At 35.3% G+C, this 23,992-nt stretch overlaps 1 protein-coding gene and 2 pseudogenes across 3 annotated transcripts; all 3 read left to right on the plus strand.

Annotated features, from left to right (window-relative positions):
• Window positions 1-12,482: 12,482 nt before the first annotated feature.
• LOC104594279 (GTP cyclohydrolase 1-like) lies at window positions 12,483-18,232 on the plus strand. 3 transcript variants are annotated; one of them, XM_010254507.3, is made up of 3 exons: window positions 12,483-12,847; window positions 12,938-13,175; window positions 16,677-18,232. In XM_010254507.3, exons 2-3 carry the CDS (start codon window positions 12,962-12,964, stop codon window positions 17,924-17,926), a joined length of 1,464 nt encoding a protein of 487 aa, XP_010252809.1. In that variant the 5' UTR covers window positions 12,483-12,847; window positions 12,938-12,961; the 3' UTR covers window positions 17,927-18,232. The 3 variants fall into 3 exon arrangements, with proteins under 3 accessions (XP_010252809.1, XP_010252808.1, XP_088753005.1); XM_010254506.3 differs by having other exon boundaries at window positions 12,484-12,847; window positions 12,930-13,175; XM_088896879.1 differs by having other exon boundaries at window positions 12,484-13,175.
• Window positions 18,233-21,590: 3,358 nt separating this feature from the next.
• Window positions 21,591-22,476, plus strand: LOC148803346 (GTP cyclohydrolase 1 pseudogene; annotated as a pseudogene).
• Window positions 22,230-23,386, plus strand: LOC148803347 (GTP cyclohydrolase 1 pseudogene; annotated as a pseudogene).
• Window positions 23,387-23,992: the final 606 nt, after the last annotated feature.

Genomic DNA, 23,992 nt, shown 5'->3' on the forward strand with positions numbered 1-23,992 from the left:
TAACCAGGTCAGGTCGATTTTGGTTTGGCCATTTATAAATCGACAAAAACCAAACCAAATTTGGTTTAGCCATTTGTAAATTTAAAATTTAAAATTTATTTTTCAATAATACCATTGTAAGTTTTAAACTTAATTTTTTAAGTTTAAATCTTTTGGTCTAATCAATCAAATCAAAAATTGACCCAAACCAATATAACCCGAGTTGGCTAGTTTTGAGTGACCAACTCCCCAACCTGGCTAGGTCAATTTGGTTGGCCAAATAACCTAGAACTTAACCAAACCAACCCATGAACACTCCTAATTTTAGCTAAACTAATAGTTTAATCTCTAATAAATAACAATAGTTTAATCTCCAATAATTATTGAAAATATATTTATAAAAAAATACAATAAATAATTACTAAAATTACAATAAATATAAATTTTCGTGTATATAAATATATAATAAATATATATTAAGATTTTAAAATTATTATTAATAAATATCAATTTTCTAAAAGTTATTTTTAAGAATTATTAATTGATATAAGTGAAACAATGTTTTATTATTAGTACATCAAAAATTGCAATTATTATTATATTTTCTAATATCTATTAAAAACATTTTTTGAAATTTATTACCTTTTTTTATTTTAAAGCTTCAATACCTCTAAATTATTTAATCTATTTTTCATTATTTCAATAATACTTAAAAAATTTTAAATTATTTATATTTTATATTCTTATTATCAAATATTATTAAATCTATTATAATTATTTTTATGTTTTTGATAAAAGTTTTATGGTTATTACATAATTTATTTATTTAATCTATTTTATTTGTTTAAAATAATATTTAAAATATGATTTAGTTATTTACAGTATTACTTATCTATTAAAATAATATCATTATTGATTTATTGAATTTCATAATTCATAACATTATAAGTTATACTATTATTACAAAATTTTGTTAATAATTTTGTAAAATATAAAATTATTATTAATTCAAATAATTTAAAATCTATTATAATGATTTTCTACTTTTAATAAAATTTTTAAGTTTATTACACAATTTCGTTATTTAACTATTCAAAATTTAGTTATGTTAAATATTTCATTATTTAAATATTGAAATAAAATGTAAAATTTTTAATTATTTAAGTTTTATTTATTTTAAAGTTATTACACAATTTTAAATATTTTTTTATATAATATTTGTCTATTTCAATATGTTGTTATTTATAATATTTAGTTATTGAAAATTTTAAATAATATTTTTTTAATTTTTAATTTTTATTATTTGAATAATTCATAAAATTATAATTTATATTGTTAGTACATAATTTTGTTATGAATTTCATAAAAGCATAAAATTATTAATAATATGAATATTATCAAATATTTGATTTTTTTGTGTTTTTAATAAATATTTTAAAGTTATTACATAATTTTAGTATAATATTTAAATATTTCTTATTTTTTTTAATTCAAACTTTCTTTTGATAGATATAGATGAAAAGTGGGGGATAGGATAAATAGGAATTAGAGATGATTTAGAAGAGAAATTTTCTACTAAATTAGAGATAATTTAGGAGATAATTAGGAATTATATATAATTTAGGAGATAAATAGGAATTATAGATAATTTAGGAGAAAGTGGTTGATAGTGGTGCCACTTGGCTAAATTAGATTAGATTTTGGTAGAGATAGATTTTAGGAAGGAATACCCAGAGGGATAAACGTAGAGGAAAGAGGATAAACATAGTTATTAATATTTTGATATTTAAAGTATCTAAATATTAGTTGTTTATAATATTGTTTAATTATTTAAATAATACCATTATTTAAAATTTTAAAATATTAATTGTTTTTAAATTTAATAATTCATGAAATTAATTCAGAAGTTAGGAAATATATTAAAATTATTATTCTACTCTTAAGAATATTTTTTTTAATTTATTACTTAATTTTGTTATTTTAACTATTTAAAATTTAGTTATGTTAAATATTTAAATAATATGTAAAATGTTTAACCTTTTTTGTTATTTAAATTTTATTTCTTTAAAGTTATTATGTAATTTTAAATATTTTGTTACATAATTACTTAGCCATTTTTAATATTTTGTTATTTAAATGTTTTTTATTTATGTTTTTAAATTATTATTTAGTCATTACATTGAATAGTCCATAAAATTATAATTTATATTGTTATTATATTATTAAACATATTATAATTATTTTTTGTGTTTCAATAAATATTTTAAAGTTATTACATAATTTCATTATAATATTTAAATAATTGTTAAATGTTTTAATTAAAATTTTCTTTAGATAGATATAGATGAAAAGTGGGGGAGAGGGTAAATAGGAATTAGAGATAATTTAGAGATAAATAGGAATTAAGGAGAGATGGAGATAATTTAGGAGAAAGTGGGGGATAGTTAGTTTCCTAATAAAAAAAGAGAGAAAAAAGGAGATAAGCCATGTTAGGTGGCAACTCCTAATGCTTCTAGAAGGAATCTTGCACCTCTCTAGAATTGCTTGGGTAACGAAGCAAGGAGATGGCTGCTGACATGGCAAACTCTAGCGGGACCCATGCCATGCATGGACTTTGTTAAGCAAAAGTTAATTAATAGAAATACATAAGAGTAGACAATTGTTTTATAATTTAATTTTTTATTATTTTCAATAGGCTTCACTTCAGCAATTTCCCAACTCGACTAAGTTAGGTTAGTTTCGGTTTGGCCATTTGTAAACCGACCCGATCATAAATATATTATTATTATTATTATTATTATTATTATTATTATTATTTTAAATATAAAATATGTATTGATTTATATAAATATAAATAAAAGCATGGAATATATGGAAAATCTCAGTTTTATATAAGCCAACCATGAAGTCACTAGTATTTGAACAAACTAAATAAAAGCCTGAAACAATAAACTAAATATAATAAAAATCAGATCTAATTCAATCAAATCTAGAAGACTAGTGATTGCTTTGGCCAAATGAAATAGTAAAATAAAACAAGAAAAACAAACATTAGATCTCCAATCACTATAACCACTGTTTTGACTTGTAGAAGTTGGTTTCCCTCTTGTACCAGCCTTAAGTCTTTGGAATGGAGCACAACCACGTACTTGTACTCTCCTTGGCATAATCAATTCAGGTATTTAGCACTAGAGTGCAAGATTTTCTACCATCAAGATTGATACTTGGTGACTACAAAGACTTAGTCCTTCCCCTTGGGTCACAATGTCTCTCTTGTATCTTTTCTTTGAAAAACAATGCTGATAGGAAAGCACTCTCATGAGTTAGAGGTTAAGTAATAGAGAAAATGCATCTCATGACTAGGGGAGAGGGGTCCTCTCTCATATTCTTTCTTTTAAGCAAGCTCCCCCTATCAAAGAACTTACCTAAAGAGTTGGGAATTTAATCCCCTTTATTCTCTCTCAATCAACAACTCCATTATTTCCAAATAAATGGGGCTTATTCAAATTTTAAATTTTAATTTGTCAAATCCCCAAAATTCTATAGCTATACTGGGAAAGTGTTCAAGTCCTACCACCCACTTAATGAGCTCTATTTGGGTGGTTGGAATAGGACCAACCAACTTGGATTGTAAGCACTATGATGGGCCACAATCCAGGCCCTACCCATATGAGTATTTTCCAACATATGAACTAGAAGGATTATGTTGTTAAAATGGTCAAGTGTTATTGGCATCAAATTCTGTTCCAAATGAATTACACCAGTTATTTATAGCAAAGACAAAAGATGATGTTACATTTCAAACACATGCTCGATCATATAATAATATGTTTGCATTCACATCTTTTTGTATCAAATGTGAAAAGGACTTTTTTAGGAGGAACAAAGGCATATATACCTTTAAAGTTCAGGGACCAGCTTACCACTATATAAATGAATTGTTAGTAGTAGATGGTCATCCATCATAACTTCAATTATATTTCTACATATTGGAAGTAAATCCTTAAAGTTTTTTCGTCATTTGAAGGATATATCATCTAATGAAAGTTATAGAATTTTTATTAGGTGTAATGTTAGATTAGATCAAAGAGTTTATAATGCACCATTAACATCACAAGTAATAGCAACTTAGATTGAAAATGAGAAGGATAATAAACCAGGAGAACATGATGTAGTGGTATATAATCATTCTGGCCACAGCTATAAAGTGCAATATTATTTTGATTGTTATGATCCTCTCCAATATCCATTATCCCTTATGGAGATATGGATTGGCACAAAGGAATCAAGAAAATATATTCAAATGGACAAAAGAACAAGAAAAGGAAGTAGAAGTTTGGGGATGTGCTTCAAAGATGACTTTAGTTGATGATTTGTTCAATCATATAATAATAATATATAGTATATTATAATATTTTATATATAGTAATTACTATAATATAATAATTATATATTAATGTTTATTAACATATGGTAAGGAAGGTAGCTATAAAATTGATGATCAAAAGAAAGTAAAAGATATAACCCCCTTTCAAACAATAATAATCAGCAATGGGACTTCTCTTAAACAAGAAATGGATGGAATCAACCACCAAAATCATAATGCCATAAACCAAATGTCATAGCACAAAAGCACTAGGCCTTTAAAGTTTCTAGTTTACTGGCCAAAACTTTTGTCCCACATGTATATCTACCTAAAAATTATAAACTAATGAGCCAAAAAAAAATCTATTTAAAGGCCCAAATTTTCATTTTAATTGATAAAATAGCTTAAGACTTTATTTGTCTTAAATTTAACTTTTTACAAAGATTGCGCCTTCTTAGACTTAAATTAGTACTAAAATTTAATAAAAATAAAATAGGAAGACTCCAAGATTCTAGAAACAAGGAAGCAGAAAGAAATTAAACTACTAAATTGACCAACATTTTTACTATGAAATACTTTTACTTGCCTAGCCTTCAAATCCAATCCATACTAGTTAAATTAGAAAATTTTAGTAATATTATATCATATAATGTGAAGACATTTAAAGAACAATAAAGAAATTTCAAAATATTAATGTATTTTTAGCTTTTTATCCTTTTATCTCGCACACGTGCATACCACGTGCCGTACACGTATATACACACAAACAAACCAAATAAAATGAAAAAAAAAAAAACTTATATACATGTTTCTAGAAGTTAAGTTATAAGTCTACTATTTATTAAATTTCTGTTAACTCATCAACCTGAAGTTTGATGGAATAAAGTAATGTCCTACAATGCTTTCATGTCCTAAAACAAAAAAAACCTAATATTATGGCATCACATGACAATGACCACAACATAGAACTTATTAAAAATTGCATTCCTAAAATTTCTTTTTAATATGCAAGTAACACAAATGCAAACAATGGGAAGGAAAAGGCCCATGAAATAAATGAGTATGCCACTATTATTGTTCAATATATAGGGGATGGACATGAACAGAGGAGATATCATCCAACATATTAACACTGTAGTTCTAAGGTTAAATCATTATGACACAACATAATTTTTTGCAATTCTCATAATATGCAAATTTAAAGATAATCCATCAATTACATATAATTCAAAATAATGATCAATAAGAACATTCAAAAGTTGAATAGGAAGATAGGAAATGGTCTTCCAAATAAAGAACACAATCCATTGAAACACTCAAACTCCTAAACCAAAAATGAATTGGATAATCTTGACCATTCAGTCTTTTATAATAGCAATAGTTCAAGGCAAAGATACTGATATTAGCAACTTAACAAGAAAATTTGTTCGAAATATTCTTAATTCCAAAGTAACAATTGAGCTACATCTATAAAATCATAAAATCCTGTAAGCTTAAATCATCAAAATTGACTCAATCTTCCATGAATGAAAGAAGTAGAGCAAAACCATGAACTTCCTTTGTATTTTACTCTTTGCTTTTTCCGGGCCTTTGGTTCGCCTTGGTATACAAAAGTACCCTTCTATGATTTCATTATAAACTTTATCTTTCTTCTTGATAAGGAAATTCTTATGAAGGGAGGTAGAATAACTCTCCAAACTCGAATCGCCAAAACAAACTCATCTCAAACTCCATGAGATACTTACAAAATGAAAAAATAAATAAAAGGTGTATTTTTGACACTATTGACAAATATTATAATGTCAATATAGTAATTATAATATAATCAATATAAAAATTACAATATATTGACAATATTTGACAAAAGTACAATATATATTGTCAAAATATATAGTGTAACTGGTATACTGGTAATGTACATAAATATATTTAAATATATTTTGACAATATTTTTTTACATATTGGTATATATTATTGATGAGGGCGGATTTGGCCCTCCAATGATATTGTGACACATGGCACCTCAGAACAACTAGGTGACACCCGGAATCACTTTGGCAACAACTTGCCTTAGCCAAGTTGATGGTGCCCCACTTGGCGGCCCAGGCGCGACCTGGCGACTTGTAAGACGTGCTCACCGACAAAATTCGGCATGCATATCCTAACACTCCCACGATCCATGGAAGTTGGCCCACATGTCAAACGATCTGGAGGGTGGTCAACATGCATGGAGGTTACCTCCAAAAATCTCGAACCACTTAGACGACCTCGCAGAAATCTCGAATATGGTGCATGAAGCCCACGCCAAACAATGCCTATATAAAGGCACCAACCTCAATGGCAAGGGGGCGAGTAAAAAAGTAAGCAAGTTCTAGCTCTCAGACTTTGTGATTTTTAGCTCACAGTCTATTATGATAGTACTGACTTAAGCATCGGAGCGACCTCACCGGGTTAGCCGCCCCGGGTCCTCTGATATTTGGTTCCTTGCAGGTCTCTAAAGAGCAACGAAGTTCATCAATTCAGCTCGCCACCTGGTCAGCCCAGCTTCGGCCTCTGAGGCATCGACCACTTGAAAGCAGACCAAGTGACAAGGTACTTAGCCAAAAAATCGATACATCAACAAAAAATCGATTCATCAATTGGCGCCGTCTGTGGGAAACACTACAAAAATCTTTCTCATCCTCTAAAAGGCTAAGTCCTCTTCTTCCAGAAAGTTAAGTCCTCACTTTTTAGAAACTAAAGCTCTCGCTTTATAGTTTCCATTTTTTATGAACTCAAAGACTATCTAGGAAGTAGATAGCTAACAGACTAAGCAACTCTAGCAACTTTATTTCAATTTGGATAAAACCTCATCAGTCCTCTTTGCGAGGTACCCTCTACAAAGATGAGCTCTTCGTGGCTTTCGCGGGAGTAGGCAGCCAACAGACTACATGGACGCCCCTGCCGGTCGAGCCTTCCAAGGCTCCCGTGTGAGCTGGTGACCTAAAGTCAGTAGTGCTGCCCCCGTAGGTCGAGCTCCTAGTAGCTTCTTGTAGGAGTGGGTAACCGACGTCACTAACGAGGCTGATGCAGTGCAGCTGTGGCCCAGGCGCGACCTGGCACGGCCTGGCCCTGGCGCTGACCTTGCGACTTGGCCCAGGTGCGAAATGGAAAACTGATGAAAGACCTCGACACTACAATAAGTCCCAATCGCCTCCTCGGCATGGGCATACAAGTCTCAGCCATCTCTTCAGCATGGGAAAAATCAAAGATCAAGGAGAGTGGACTATGAGTCACTCCCACAACCTAAGAGCTAAAACACCACATAATACCCAATCGCCTCTTTGGCATGGGCAAGATCAAGGAGAGTGGACTGCGAGTCGCTCCCAGAGCCTAAGGGCCAAAATATCGAACTAGCGAAGACCTCCTCACCACATAAGACCCAATCGCCTCTTCGGCATGGGAAAAATCAAAGAGTGAACTGCGATTCGCTCCCAGAGGTGCCATGTGTCACAATATCATTGGAGGGCCATGTGTCACAATATCATTGGATGGCCAAATCTGCCCTCATTATTTGCCCCCCACTCCCGAGCTGAAAGTAACTCAACGAAGGGAGTAGATTGCTCCTTTTGGCTTGAAATGACTAATTCAATGAGCTCGTAAGCGTCAATTCAATTCCTTAAGCTCTGGGAATGATTCGTAGTCCACTCTCCTTACCCTTGATTTTGACCATGCCGAAGAGGTGACTGGGTCTTATATGGTGCCGAAGTCTTTGCCAGTTCAGAACTTTAGCCCTTAGGCTCTGGGAGCGACTCGTAGTCCACTCTCCTTAATCTTTGATTTTGCCCGTGCCGAAGAGGCGACTGGGTCTTATGTGGTGCCGAGGTCTTTTATCAGCTCGACACCTTAGAGCTACGGTTGCGTTGCATCAGCTTCGTTAGTGACGTTGGTTACCCACTCCTATAAGAAGCTACTAGGAGCTCGACCTACGGGGGCAGCACTACTGACTTTAGGTCACCAGCTTGCACGGGAGCCTTGGAAGGCTCGACTAGTAGGGGCGTCCATGCAGTCTATTGGTCGCCTACTCCTGCGGAAGCCACGAAGAGCTCATCTTTGTAGAGGGTACCTCGTGAAGAGGACTGATGAGGCTTTATCCGAGTTGAAATAAAGTTGGTAGAGTTGCTTAGTTTGTTGGCCATCAACTTCCTGCATAGTTTTTGAGTTCATAAAAAATGGAAACTAGAAAGTGAGAGCTTTTAGTTTCTAAAAGGTGAGAACTTAGCTTTCTGGAAGAAGAGGACTTAGCCTTTCGGAGGATGAGAATTTAGCTTTTTGTACCGTTTCCCACAGATGGCGCCAATTGATAAATCAATTTTTGGTGATGTATCAATTTTTTGTGCTAAGTACCTCGTCATTTGGTCTACTTCCAAGTGGCCGATGACTCAGAGGCCGAAGTGAACTTTTGGTGTATGAGGACCTGGATGCCGAGCTGGGGGCAAATTAGGTGCCGAGTTAACTGGGCCAAGCTGGGCAGCTTAGGTGCCAAACTGACTGGGCCGAGCTAGGTAGGTTAGGTGACGAGCTGCCTATTAGGTGCCAAGCTGACTAGAGGGTCGAGCTGCCTATTGGTTGTCGAGCTGACCAGAGGGCCGAGCTGCCTGGTGGCGAACTAGATTGATTGTTGAGTTTCGTAGTTCTTTAGAGACCTACAATGAATCAATGTCAGAGGACCCAGGGTGGCTAACCCGGCGAGGTCGCTCCAATGCATAAGTCAGTACTCTCATAGTAGACTACGAGCTAAAAATCACAAAGTATGAGAGCTAGAATATGCTTACTTGCCCCCCCCCCCTATGCCATTGGGGTTGGTGCCTTTATATAGGCATTGTTTGGTGTGGGTTTCACGCACCGCATCTGAGATTTTCGAGAAGTCTTCTAAGTGGTCTGAGATTCCCTGAGGCAACCGCCATGCACGTTGACCACCCTCTGGATCGTTCGGCACGTGGGGCAACTTCCAAGGATCTTGTGAGTGTTAGGATATGCATGCCAAATTTGTTGGCGAGCACGTCTCGCAGGTCGGTGCCTGGGCCAGGCCGCCAGGTCGCGCCCGTGCCAGGCCGCTAGGTCGGCGCCTGTGCCCGGCCGCCAGGTTGCACATGTGCCCGGCCGCCAGTTCGTGCCTGGGCCAAGCCGCCAGGTGGGACACCATCAACTTGGCTAAGGCAAGTTGTTGCCTAAGTGGTTCCGGGTGTCACCTAGTTGTTCCGAGGTGCCATGTGTCACAATATCATTGGAGGGCCAAATCCGCCCTCATCACTTTGCGTTCAAGATATTTTCAACCTATGTTGGATGCACTTGGTACTATTGCTCTAGGGAAGCTCATTCATATCATAATTGTAGGACTAATTTGTTGAAGGATTTAGTTCAGGAGGTTCAAATGTCTGTTGATAAACTCCGTAAGGATTGGGCTTTATATGGTTGCACTATAATGGCTGATAGTTGGACAGGTACACATAGCTGGACATTGATTAAATTTTTAGTGTATTGTCCAATAGGAACTGCATTTGTGAAGTCTATAGATGCTTCTAAAATAGTGAAGAGTGCAGATAATTTATTTCTTTTGTTTAAAGAAGTTATTGATTGGGTAAAATCAGAAAATGTTGTTTAGGTAATCACTAACAATGCTGCAAATAATGTAGATGTAGGAAAATTGTTGGAAGCATAATTTGTATGGATTTATTGGTCACCTTGTGCAGCACATTGTTTGAATTTGATGTTAAAGGAAATTGGGGAAGTGGATTATATTGCATATGCGGTTCAACGCACATAAAAAATTACAAGGTTTGTCTACAATCATATTTTTGTACTCTTAATGCTAAGGAAGAAACCTGATTGGACTGAGATAGTACGTTTTGGAGCCACTCGCTTTGCAACTAATTTCATTGTATTAGATTACATTTTGAAGCATATGCATGATTTGCAAAATTTGGTGACAAATCAGAGTTTTAGTGACTCTAGGTATGAAAAAAATGCAAAGGGGAAAGAAGTAATAAAAATAGTGCTAGATTTCGAATTTTGAAAACAATGCAAAATGATTGTGGGTTTCACATCACCTCTTATTAGTGCATTGAGACTTACAAATTCCGAGTTTAAGCCTACAATGGGGTATATGTATCATACTATGTTGAAGGCAAATAAATCATTGAAAAAAGTATTTCAATTATAAGAAAACTGAATATGACCTAATCATTCAGATTATTGATAGAAGATAGAATAGACAAATGGGTCAAAGGCTTCATCTTGCAGGGTATTATTTTAATCTAGCCTCCCAATATGATCTGAAATGAAAAGTCAAATCCCCGGCCGTTATGTCAACAATTTTTTGTCATTGAAAAGCTTGCAACCAAATCAGATGATGTGGAGATAAAACTGAACAAAGAGCATAGTATTTTTGAAACTTGTGGTGATTTTGGAAGACCTTTCTCACTGAAAGCATTTAAGACAATGCCTCCAGGTAATAAATATTTTTTTCTTATAATATATTTATTATTTCAATTTTATTTTATAAATTAAATCAACTCCATTTCATTTAATATAGGCGAATGGTGGTTGAGGTTTGGTGGTGGCACTCCAAGTTTGAAAAAATTGATATGCAGATCCTTAGTTAGATGTGTAGCTCAAATGGATGTTAACGCAATTGGAATGTTTTTAAATGTATATATGTGAAGAAAAGGAATAGGTTGGAGCACCAAAGGCACAATGACCTAGTATATGTTCATTGCAACCTACATGTAATAGATGGGTAAGTGTTTTATGTTTCATAATTGTCTATTTTCTATGCTTTCATTGCATCTAATTTTATCATTTGTTGCTTTGTTTGAGAAAAATTGAAAGTCTTGACCCAATTGGGCATGAACATGTTAATGTTGTGAAAGATTGGATAACGATGATGAAGATCCTCCATTAATGGTTATGAGAAGGATGGCATGTTTAAAGCTGAAGAGACAACATTTACAATAATGAAATCACCATCAAGAAAAAGAGTTAGAACTAATGGTAACTATTATTGATATTATCTCATATGGCATTTTCATATTTGATTCTTTTGGCTATTTATTGAGTTTTATTTTTTTTTTTTGGTTTTCATTCTTTAGATGGTGGTGATGATTTTTTCATTGAGTAATGAAGAATCGTTGACGAAAATGTAACCAACACCCAACTTGGAGATGCAGATGAAACATAACCTCCCGAAGATGAATATGAAGATGATGCTAAAATATCACATGGCTTTGATTGGTAGTTGGTACCATTGAAAAATGAGACCAGCATATCTTGGGAATTTAGATGATAGGATTAGTATAATTTATATGTTAAACTTAAAGTTTTGATTTGTGTTTAATACTTGTAGAACTTGGTAACATAACCTTAGGTGATGATAATGACAATCTTGTTTTTTATTCAAAAATATTTTTTAATTTTATTAAACTTTATAAATTTATACTTGTTTTACATAAATCTATCGAATTGGATTCAAATCAGATATCATTGTATGTAAATTAACCGAATTCGAACCCATATTTTACGTATTCATTAGATATCGAATCCAAGTTGGTTCTTTCAGATTCAGGTATTATTTGTATCCAAAATCAGTCCGATCCGTTTGTAATCTAATCTAAGTACGGGTCAGCGATTTGGCAGGACCAGTGTCAAGCACCTTCCGTTTTCTTGATTCCATCGAGTCCGAATCTGCTCGCAATATAGCGCGCCTCACAACGTGTTTTGGCCATACATCGGAAATATTTGCCGTGAATAACAAGTTATAAGTGCGGGAGATGCTCCCAATGATAGGATGTGCGCGTGAAATCGATGTGAAGCGCCCTGTGTGAGGAGCAGATCCGGTCTCCCACGTGAGGTGTGAGGCGCATATTCCAATTCGATTCCACCCACTACTCTACTGGCCGCCTCCAGTGCAGTGGGTTGGTGGAGTAACGTGCGCCCCACATTTCGCATATGCGAGTGGGGCTGACACACGCCACACATTCCCAATAACGTTTGCGGGTCCCGCTTCAGTTTAGACTTGAGAGTGGAACCATCACCATGAGAGAAGAGCAAAAGGAAGAGCATCCACACGTTCGGAGATCAACGGCAGCCTTACGTTTATGGCTCAGCCGCTCCCTGATTCTTTGGGTATAAATATGAGCCATCTTGCTCGATTTCCCCTACCCGGTTTTCTGCTTTCGATTCTCTGTGTCGTCCGTTTGGAGGACCCTCTTTCAATCTTCTATCATTTCCAAAACTGGGTTGCGTTTTTTCTTTGGCCTCAGTCTTTGATCCGTCTTACCCATCTGGGTTTGTTCTGAATTTGTTTTTTCCGTGTTTCAGAATTTTTTGGTGAGGGTCTGTTTCTCTGGTTCTTCATTCTTCTGAGTTTTAGCATTTCAAAAACTTGGTTTCATTTTTTTTTTCCTTTGGCCTCTGTAATCGATCCATCATACCCATCTGGGTTTGATCACACTCTTCATCCTGGTAACTCTAATTTTTCAGAACTGGATTTGAATTTTTTTGGTTCAGTGGTTCTGTGTTCCATTCCTGATTTGGGTCGGTGTAGTTTTATAGTTTGTGGAGATTCGTTGTCTGTCAATGGGCGCTTTGGATGAGGGGCATTTTATTGGAACCCTTGAGAATGGAGTGAAGCCAGAATCTCTTAAGCTGGATCTAGAACACGAATCGGAGACTGCCGTCATCGAGGACGCCGTCAAGGTTCTGTTGCAGGGTTTGGGAGAGGATTCTAATAGAGAAGGTCTCAAGAAGACTCCAGTTCGTGTTGCCAAAGCCCTTCGAGAGGGAACAAGAGGTAAGAGGTTGTTAATCCTATAGTCTTCTTTAGATCCCTTTTTTTGTTCATTAATTAAGGACTTTATAGAAGGAATATTAGTTTTTATTGCTCTTAGATCTATTAATTTAATTTTTTTATTTGTTTAAAAGTTGAATCTTATTTAATTAGTCATTATCTCTGTTCAATCATATAGGGTTTTGTTTATTTATGTCGCTGCTTTTTTTGTTTTTTTTTTTTTTTGGCTAAGAAGACGTGGGTAGGTGCTGAAATTTGGGATCTGTTTTCAGTATTGGCAGAATTCCAGGATCTTAACAGTACTTCCAGTGTACCATAAACATATATTATCGTAATGGATCTATTCTTGGTCATCGAATTCCTATATTTTCAGCTCTGTTTCTATATTTTTAATGGGAGTTTTGTCTTCTTAGTTTGGTTGCTTTATTGGACTTGTCTGTTCTGTATTACCTAAGAGGATGTGCTAGACCCTTGATTATATTAGAGATCTGAATCTAACCCACAAAACCAGCTTTGTCTTTCAGAACTTGTGGAAGTCACTGTTTCTGAATGTCGGGCTCAATTTCATTTTCTTGTTCTTTTATATCGCTTTTTATTCCTTTTCCACTTCTTTTTGGTGGGGGGAGGTTTGGATTGAAATGTAAAGAGACCTTTTCAGCGAGTACTTTGGAATGGTGAGGGCCCAGAAGTTGGTTATGTGCTGTGTATAATTAGGTATGAGTGGCGGAAAGTGCACTCCTTTTGGCCCCAGATCCTTCGTTGTTGTTTCTTGTTCCTGGTCAGACAGCGGTAGTTGGTGACTTGGTGGCCAATTCATATATTGAAAGGAACCTACAAATAACACAGTTTCAATTTATTGTAAAAAATTATATTATTTGTGTGGCAAACGCCAACTAACTCTCGTGATATTCAATTTGAATGTGTCTTCCTTATTAGATGCTGTGTGGTCCCTAAGCTAACGTGTTTCTTGTGGGGTCCCATTCTGGTTTTTCATTTTTTTTTTCTTTTTGCTTTTTGATGGACACATCCAAATCCGATCCGATTATTGAACCTTCAAAATCCAATATTCAATATATCGGACTTGAGTCTAATCTGGATCCACATTATTTTGTTTAGAAGAAAATTTTAAAATAAAAGAAATAATTAGTTTTTAACTTATAAATATAAAATGTTGGATTTTTTTGTAGGAAAAATAATGAACTTATTAATTACAAACTTTAGCTAATTATATACGATATCTATATACATATATACTTATGTTATATAAGTATTAAATTTTAATCAGACTCAGACTAAATTGGATATGATGTCAGAATTCAGATCAGGTTTTGGATTTTTGGAGTCCACTGACAGCCCTAGGTTTAGGAAATTCAAGTGTAAGGGAAATAGCATCTCAAAGTATATCTTGTTATTTTCTCCTTTCAGTATCCTTTATGATGTATACCACTAAATCTGTGTTGTCCCTAAGTTGTGTGGGAGTGGGTGAGGAGTGGCTAAGGCTTCTTTTTCTATATGTGGTTCTTCTCTGCCTACTCATCCAGACCACCCTAATGCTGGTCACACCTTACAAATTGGAATATAGAAAAACCAATTCAACTAGACACAAAGTCTCTCAGTATCTTTCTTTTATTATTTTTTATTATTCGTAGGAAGCTATCGTGTGGTGTAGCATATAGAATCCTTTTGCTGGGGGCCATTCATTAAGAAAGTCTTTAACTTATAAATCTGCTTACTAAAACTGTTCTGTATATGCTAGTTGTAAAATGATAGAAATTCCGATATATCTTAAGCAATTTATGATTTTTTGTGCTAAAAAATTGAAAGGAAAAAAAAGTAGAAATGGATAGACTTGGTTACTCTTGAAATTTGTAACCATAGGAATATTGCTATTTACTCTTTTTTGTCCTCTTTCTGTCTAGCTGTACATAACATATTATTCCATAGGCACACATGAACAAAGTTTGGGATGCCAAGTTACAAATGAACTGCTTGGTTAGGCAAGTGACTTGTGGTTGTTTATCTAATTAATTATATGTTGAGTTATTGAGTAGGGAACCAAAATAAGTCTTTCTCAAGATCTACATTGATATTAGAACTGGGTTTTTATAATTTAAAATAAGATTATTAATAAAATAAATTGGGCCTTTTGGATTTGTCTTATGTGACATCATGATTCAAGTTTCTTCAACCAATTTCAAGCAAATAAATGAGTTAACTCAGTTTCCTAGGCACTATTTAAATCCAAGTTGTGATGAACTGCACATGGATGTTATAGTAATTCATCAAAGTTCTGACTTCTATAATATCAGTTGCCTGTGATTTGGTCTTCATGGATTTGTCTTATGTGGTATTCATTTATCAAGTATTTTCAACCAAACTGCAGGCAACTAAAGTGAGTTATCTCTGTGTTGTGGGTGCCATTTGAGTCCAAATTGTGATGAAGTGTGCATGGATGTTGCAGTAATTTATCAAAGTTCTGACTTCTGTAACATTTTTTGTTGCCCAAGTCTCAAAACTGGATTACAAAATTACAGTCCTTTTTTTGTAGTCTTAATGACAGGAATACGTGCATAGAAGACCATCAACAACACCTGTAAGAAAGTGATTTGTTGCAAGTTGAAGGGGCTAGAAGGGCTAGGGATAGACCAAAAAGGACTTGGGTAGAAGTAGTAAAAAATGTTTTAAGCGCCAATAGCTTAACAATGGATATGGATTTAAAAAGAATGAATGGAGAAACATGATTCAAATAGCTGATCCCATATAGTTGGGATAAGGCTTGGGTGCTGATGAATGGTAGGCTTTTGTCATGCTTTTATCAAGCAATTAAACCTGAGCAGATTCTGAAAGTTTGGATGCTCTTCTTTGGTTACAGTTGCACATTCTAAGGTGAAGTATTGAAGTTGGGTTTGGGTTTGGTTCATCAGAATGGGGTTTGGGTTAGCTTAGGGTTGAGGTGCCCTTGACTTGGATTGAGTTGGATTGACCTCAAGCTGACCCAACCTGACCTGAGGTTATGCCCCCTAACAGGGGATTAGGTAAGTAATAATTCAGCAAACAGTTATTTGGCTCCCACTGCATGCTTTTGTCTATATAAAGGACAACCTAGGCTTTCATATGCCCCTTTTTTGCAGTAACTGGTGTGAAGCTGGGATTAGGTCAAATAACAATCCAGCTGAATTGTGATCTTACTCCTGTTGCATATTTTCACCTATTTGAAGCAATGCCACTGATCCTTCCTCTTGGTATTTTCTTTGAATGGTATCCCCCCTGGACTTATTTACTTTCCTTTTTGGTTGTGTGAAGAAGAAAAACAAAAAGAAAACTAATATTTTATCTGATTATCGTAACAACCCTGGATTCTGCAATTTACATGCATATAGGGATGTGAGCTTGTATTTTAAATTATTTCAATAAGTAATTTGAAGTGCAATTCTAGAAATGACAAATAATACAAGATTTGGAAGTATGCTGATTCAAGCACATTGGTTTTTCCCTTTTTTCCAGGTTACAGACAGAAGGTAAAGGATATTGTGCAAGGTGCTTTGTTCCCTGAAGCTGGCCTGTATAATGGAGTTGGGCATGCAGGAGGGGCAGGTGGACTTGTTGTTGTTAGAGACCTTGACCTCTTCTCCTACTGTGAATCATGCTTGCTACCGTTTCAGGTTAAGTGCCATGTTGGTTATGTTCCATCTGGGCAGCGGGTGGTAGGCCTAAGCAAGCTCTCCAGGGTGGCTGATGTCTTTGCCAAGAGACTTCAAGGCCCACAGAGACTGGCAAATGAAGTCTGTTTGGCTCTACACAATGCAATCAAGCCAGCAGGTGTTGCAGTTCTACTTCAGTGTTGGCACATTCAATTCCCTGAAGTAGAATGTAGTAATGCAGAGCAAAGTAACCATCTTACAGAAGTGGACATGCCAGGGTGGGAGAAGATCTCTGTGACTTCAGGGTTGGGAGTCTTTGAGAATGAAAAGGGAGATTGTTGGGTCGACTTCCTTTCTGTTCTGAAGTTCAGAGGTGTAAATGTACAGAACAACAGTCAATCTTCTTGGTGCCCATGCAGGTCTCTGGATGTGCTGACTTGTAATGGTCATACAAGCACGAGGAACTCCAGTTGTAGGGCTTCCACCAATATGGTGCCCACACAGCCTGCCATGATCACTGCAGTAACTACAATTCTCCAGTCTTTGGGTGAAGACCCATTAAGGAAAGAGCTTGTCGGAACCCCACAACGTTTTGTGCATTGGCTGATGAACTTTAAGAGATCCAATTTGGAAATGAAACTGAATGGTTTCTATTCTAGTAGAATGGGTTTGCTTAGCCTACAAACTTACAATGGTAATATTAGTTCTAACCAGGATGAGATACAGTCTGTACTGAATTTGCCATTCTGGTCCCAATGTGAGCATCATCTCCTGCCATTTCATGGTGTGGTACACATAGGATATTTTCACCCTCATGGAGCTGATCCTGTTGGAAGATCGACTTTGCAGTCAATAACACATTTTTATGGTTGCAAACTCCAAGTACAGGAGAGGCTGACCAGGCAGATTGCCGAAACAGTTTCCTCAATGTTGGGAGAGGATGTGGTGGTGGTAGTGGAAGCCAACCACATTTGTATGATTTCTAGAGGGATTGAGAAGGTGGGAAGTAGTACAGCCACAATAGCTGTATTGGGTCGATTCTCAACTGATCCTAATGCTAAGGCAATGTTTCTGCAAACTATTTCGAATAGTACTGGTTATGGAAGGACATAGTTGCATCCCTCTGTTCCTAATTTCTCCTAATTTTCCCCCATGAAGTTGTTAATTACCCTTTTACTAGTGCTTGCAGTTGTGTAGGTTATGCCAGGAATAAATCTCACAGATTCTTTCATGGGCAAATGCACAGTGATCTGGGTTTTTTGCCAAATTTTTTACTGGTGATCCAACAATTACATTCAATAGATGGAGTCAACAAGGATATGATAGTTTAAGTTCTATTTGCTCAATTTTTTTCCCACTCATCTTCCTGTAGGATATACCTTCCCAAATGAGGATGAAAGAGAATTTTATGACTTGTTATCTCTGTATGTTGCTTTGATATTGAAATCGAGTTTAACATCCTTGATCACCATTGCCAAGTGATATCAAGGAATCAGCATCCAGAGCAAAACATGTCTCAACAATTAACAGTTTACACCTGTCATAAGAAGTAAGATTATTATAACACAGCAAAATACAATAATAAGATTTCAAGAACTATGATATGTAAATCTACAACCGAAAATCATTATCAAATCTTACAGTGAAGACGAATTTGGTATTTGGTAATTTCTCCAGAAGCATCTAGCCTCTCCTCTGTTTTTGGGTGGTTTTCCTTTATAAGAAAATAACCTTGAAAAACCATGATAGATAACTGGTAATTTGGTAATTTCTCCAGAAGCATCAGCCTAATGTTCTAATAAAAGCACAAGGCACAAAAAAAAGTGCAAGGGTCATTTTGCGCTTGAGGTGCAAGATGTAAGGTGCAACCTGTTATTGTCAATCTTGACTTGTTCCTTCTTATGCATATCTAATTAGGGTGGAGGTGTTTCAGCCATGTTGAACAGTTCAATTGGACATCATGTTCTGGTGAGTTGTTTGGTACTTTTTTTCTTCTCTTCTCTGAAAATTTCTGGTTTATTTGATGACTATTATTGACATTTAAAATTTTTGTTTTATTTTATTTTGGTCATCCTTTATCCCCTTTCATCCTACTAGTGAAAATGGTGCTACTCAACAGGTTTCTGCAAGTGAGCCCCTCTCATCAGCATTGATCTTGTAAGAGATGGCTCCCTAAACACCAAATCAATCGTCTTGCAAATTGACAAGAAGTCTCAACAGGTTTCTGCAAGTGAGCCCTCCACAAGCTTACTCTACCAACTTATACACAAGTGTGTTGACAGGGCTTTATGATCTTAGTTTCCAGTATTAAGGGGGTTGTGTGATAAATAGTTATTTATGTACATTTATATTGTTATTTTTTTACTTCACAATAGGCCTTGTTGATTGTTTTATTAATGGCTATGTGACAACTTTTCATGCCATAGGTGCTCTCTGGCATTCTCTACAGGATAGGCTAAGTAAGGACTCCTCTGGTAAGAGCTGTGATGAAATTTAGTTGAAGTTACGTACTAGTACATGTTAGTTACTCTTTCGAAATCCCTAATAAAATTACTCAGGCTTATCTTATCAATTTACCATGTTGAATCCTAACCACATTCTACCATTATCTTCCTTATCCAACTTCCCATCCAATCATGTTTTTGTCCTCTTTCTGTCTAGCTGTACATAACATATTATTCCATAGGGGCACACATGCACAAAGTAAGTTTGGGATGCCAAGTTACAAATGAACTGTTTGGTTAGGTAAGTGACTTGTGGTTGTTTATCTAATTAATTATATGTTGAGTTATTGCGTAGGAAACCAAAATATGTCTTCCTCAAGAACTACATCGATATTAGTACTGGGTTTTTATAATTTAAAATAAGATTATTAATAAAATAAATTGGACCTTTTGGGTTTGTCTTATGTGACATCATGTTTCAAGTTTCTCCAACCAATCTCAGGCAACTAAATGAGTTATCTTCAGTTTCCTAGGCACCATTTAAATCCAACTTGTAATGAACTGCACATGGATGTTACAGTAGTAATTCATCAAAGTTCCGACTTCTATAATATCAGTTGCCTGTGATTTGGTCTTCAACTCTTCATAAGTTTTTTTCAACCAATATCATGCAACTAAATGAGTATCTTAATTTCCTAGGCACCATTTGAATCCAACTTGTAATGAACTGCACATGGGTGTTACAGTAATTCATCAAAGTTCTGACTTCTATGATATCAGTTGCCTGTGATTTGGTCTTCATGGATTTGTCTTATGTGGTATTCATTTATCAAGTATTTTCAACCAAATCGCTGGCAACTAAACTGAGTTATCTCTGTTTTGTGGGTACCATTTGAGTCCAAATTGTGATTAAGTGTGCATGGATGTTGCAGTAATTTAACAAAGTTGACTTCTGTAACATTTTTTGTTGCCCAAGTCTCTCAAAACAGGCTTAAAAAATTACAATCCTTTTTTTTTTTTTAGTTTTAACGACAGGCATTTGATCACGTGCATAGAAGACCATCAACACATGTAAGAAAGTGATTTTGTTGCAAGTTGAAGGGGTTAGAAGGGCTAGGGGTAGACCAAAAAGGACTTGGGTAGAAGTAGTAAAAAATGTTTTAAGCACCAATAGCTTAACAATGGATATGGATTTAAAAATAGTGAATGGAGAAACAGGATCCATATAGCTGATCCCATATAGTTGGGATAAGGCTTGGGTGATGATGAATGCCGGGCTTTTGTCATGCTTTTATCAAGCTATCAACCAAACCTGAGCAGATTCTGAAAGTCTGGATGCTCCTTTGGTTGCAGTTATACATTCTAAGGTGAATTACTGAAGTTGGGTTTGGGTTGGTTTCATCAGAATGGGGTTTGGGTTAGGTTAGGGTTGAGGCGCCCTTGACTTGGGTTTAGTTGGATTGACCTCAAGCTGACCCAACCTGACCTGAGGTTATGCCCTTAACAGGGGATTAAGTAAGTAATAATTCAGCAAACAGTTATTTGGCTCCCACTGCATGCTTTTGCCTATATATAGGACAACCTAGGCTTTCATGTGCCCCTTTTTGGTAGTAACTGGTGTGAAGCTGGTATTTGGTCAAGTAACAATCCAGCTGAATTGTGATCTTACTCCTGTTGCATATTTTCACCTAAGCAAGGCCACTGATCTGGCTTCTTGGTATTTTTTTTGAATGGGATCCCCCCTGGACTTAATTACTTTCCTTTCTGGTTGTGTGAAGAAAAAAACAAAAAGAAAACTAATATTTTATCTAATTATCGTAACAATATCCCTAGATTCTGCAGTATACATGCATTTAGGGATGTGAGCATGTAAAATTATTTCAGTATGTAATTTTAAGTGCAATTCTAGAAATGACAAATAATACAAGATTAGGAAGTATGCTGATTCAAGCATAGTGGTTTTTTCCTCTTTTTTTAGGTTACAATAAAACATCTTAAAAGGCAATGAAAGTTATAAAATCAATATTTTTATGTGAGAAATAAGAATCAAGAATGCAATGTTTTATATCATATTAGCTACTTGAAGCAATGCAATTAAGGAAAAAAAGAGATTGTGGGTTTTATATGCTTGAAAATGTTTTATATGTTTGTTTTTATTTTTAAATTTTCATTTGAATACGCCTTATAGGTTATGTTTATGTATTTTAATTTTAGATAATAGGCTTTTTAAAACATTTATTTTAAAATTTAAGTTTACATTTTTTTATTAACATTTTGTTTAATATTTTTTGAATTTTTTGTTTTTTTTTAATTGTCATTTTTTTTTGTAATTTTGTGTCTTTCTTAAAAGGGCGTGTGTCGCCTTAGGCACAAATTGGCCATTGCTCTTTTTTTTGCGCCCTGCGCTTTTAAAACACTGGGTAAAGGATATCGTGCAAGGTGCTTTGTTCCCTGAAACTGGCTTGTATAATGGAGTTGGGCATGCAGGAGGGGAAGGTGGACTTGTAGTTGTTCGAGACCTTGACCTCTTCTCCTACTGTGAATCATGCTGGCTACTGTTTCAGGTTAAGTGCCATGTTGGTTATGTTCCATCTGGGCAACGGGTGTAGACCCAAGCAAGCTCTCTAGGGTGGCTGATGTCTTTGCCAAGAGACTTCAAGACCCACAGGCTGGAAAATGAAGTTTGTTTGGCTCCACAGAGTGCAATCAAGCCAGTAAGTGTTGCAGTTCTACTTCAGTGTTGGCACATTCAATTCCTTGGAGTAGAATGTAGTAGTGCAGTGCAAAGTAACCCTCTTACAGAAGTGGACATGCCAGGGTGGGAGAAGATCTCTGTGACTTCAGGGTTGAGTCTTTGAGAATGAAAAAGGAGATTGTTGGGTCCACTTCCTTTCTCTTCTGAAGTTAGAACAACAGTTGTAGGGCTTCCACCAATATGGTGCCCATACAGCCCGCCATGACCGCTGTAGTAACTACCATTCTCTAGTCTTTGGGTGAAGACCCATTAAGGAAAGAGCTTGTCGGAACCCCACAACGTTTTGTGCATTGGCTGATGTCCCATACAGCCCGCCATGACCGCTGTAGTAACTACCATTCTCTAGTCTTTGGGTGAAGACCCATTAAGGAAAGAGCTTGTCGGAACCCCACAACGTTTTGTGCATTGGCTGATGTACTTTAAGAGATCCAATTTGGAAATGAAACTAAATGGTTTCTATTCTAGTAGAATGGGTTTGCTTAAGTCAAGCCTACAAAATGACAATGGTAATATTAGTTCTAACCTGGATGAGATACGGTCTGTGCTGAATTTGCCATTTTGGTCCCAATTTGAGCATCATCTCCTGCCATTTCATGGTGTGGTACACATGGGATATTTTCACCCCCTAGGAGCTGATCCTGTTGGAAGATCGATTTTGCAGTCAACACATTTTTATGGTTGCAAACTCCAAGTTTAGGAGAGGCTGGCCAGGCAGATTGCCGAAACAATTTCCTCAGTTTTGAGAGAGCTCCTAAAGATTTGTTTCAAAGCTCCAAATGGGGAAAGGAGAATCTTCTGAAAAACAAGTAACGGATGAAAAAAACACCTAATTCCCATTCAGTAAATTTACTAGTGAAGGATCAGAAATTGGAGTAGAGACGGAAACTGATTTAACATAAAAGCCCTCAATAGATCTAAATAAGCTTTCATACAAAAGCAAGAAGCCTTGCTATTCAAGGCACACTCTAATGGACTTGTTATTCGAAGAACTGGTAAAACCATGAATTAGCTATGATGGAAATACTTTCTATGAATTGAATTTGGATGGAAAAATCCGAATACTAGATTTATGAGATGATCGATCATATGAATATGTATGCTAGTGCTAGCAAATTGGCTTGAAATGAAGAAGACAACTCAAAGGTTGGAACAAGTACCTTATTCAGGAAGAAAGATATTACATCCTCAATTTAGTTAAAAAAGGATGAGAATGGAGAAGTGGTCTTAAGTCAAGGCTGCCCAACCCAAGATGTAGTTAGTACCTTAATATTAAATATATTAAATCATTTTATCGGAAATTCCGATGATATGACAGAGAGACTAAAGTGTGCAGTTTATAAATCTTTAATGCAAAATTCTATCTGATTTTAGATGGTATAAAGATATGTTCCTTTCCAAATTCTAGAGAAGCTTATTGAAAAGAACAGTTTATTTTATGATTTCCCCTATTATTTGCTGAAAAGGTAAAGAACCACCTTAGAAACTTAGGTGGAGTTGGACTATTATACCCGCATTATACATTTGGATATTTACTCCAAATAGTCAAACAAGTAGGGTTGGACTTATGCAACGACCTACGCCTAAAAAGGTAAATTAAAAGATAAAGGTCTAACTCTGAAAAAGAGTTGGGGGACTTCTACTTTTAGTTTGGAGTTGGACTTGAACCAACTTATAACAAACCGGTGCACAAGAGAATAAAATCAAAATTCTATAAATAGAAAATGAAAAATGGGAAAAGAAATCAAAACATCATAAAAGTAAGAAAGGTTATAAAACTCTTTCTTGTAATAAATATGGAAAGGGGACATTACATTAATAAGTGCTTTAAGAATATCAAAAAGATTAATGAATAAGAAGAATCCTCTAGAAAGGAAAAAGAGATAACTTCTGATAAAGAAGAATTGTCATCTTTTTTACCTTTTGATCAATAACAACTTCATTAATATTAAAAGAAAAGAGAGATTATGGATACAAGAGGAG

Source organism: Nelumbo nucifera, chromosome 1 (genome assembly GCF_055504915.1).
Source record: "Nelumbo nucifera cultivar China Antique chromosome 1, China Antique-T2T, whole genome shotgun sequence".
Taxonomy (NCBI): domain Eukaryota; kingdom Viridiplantae; phylum Streptophyta; class Magnoliopsida; order Proteales; family Nelumbonaceae; genus Nelumbo; species Nelumbo nucifera.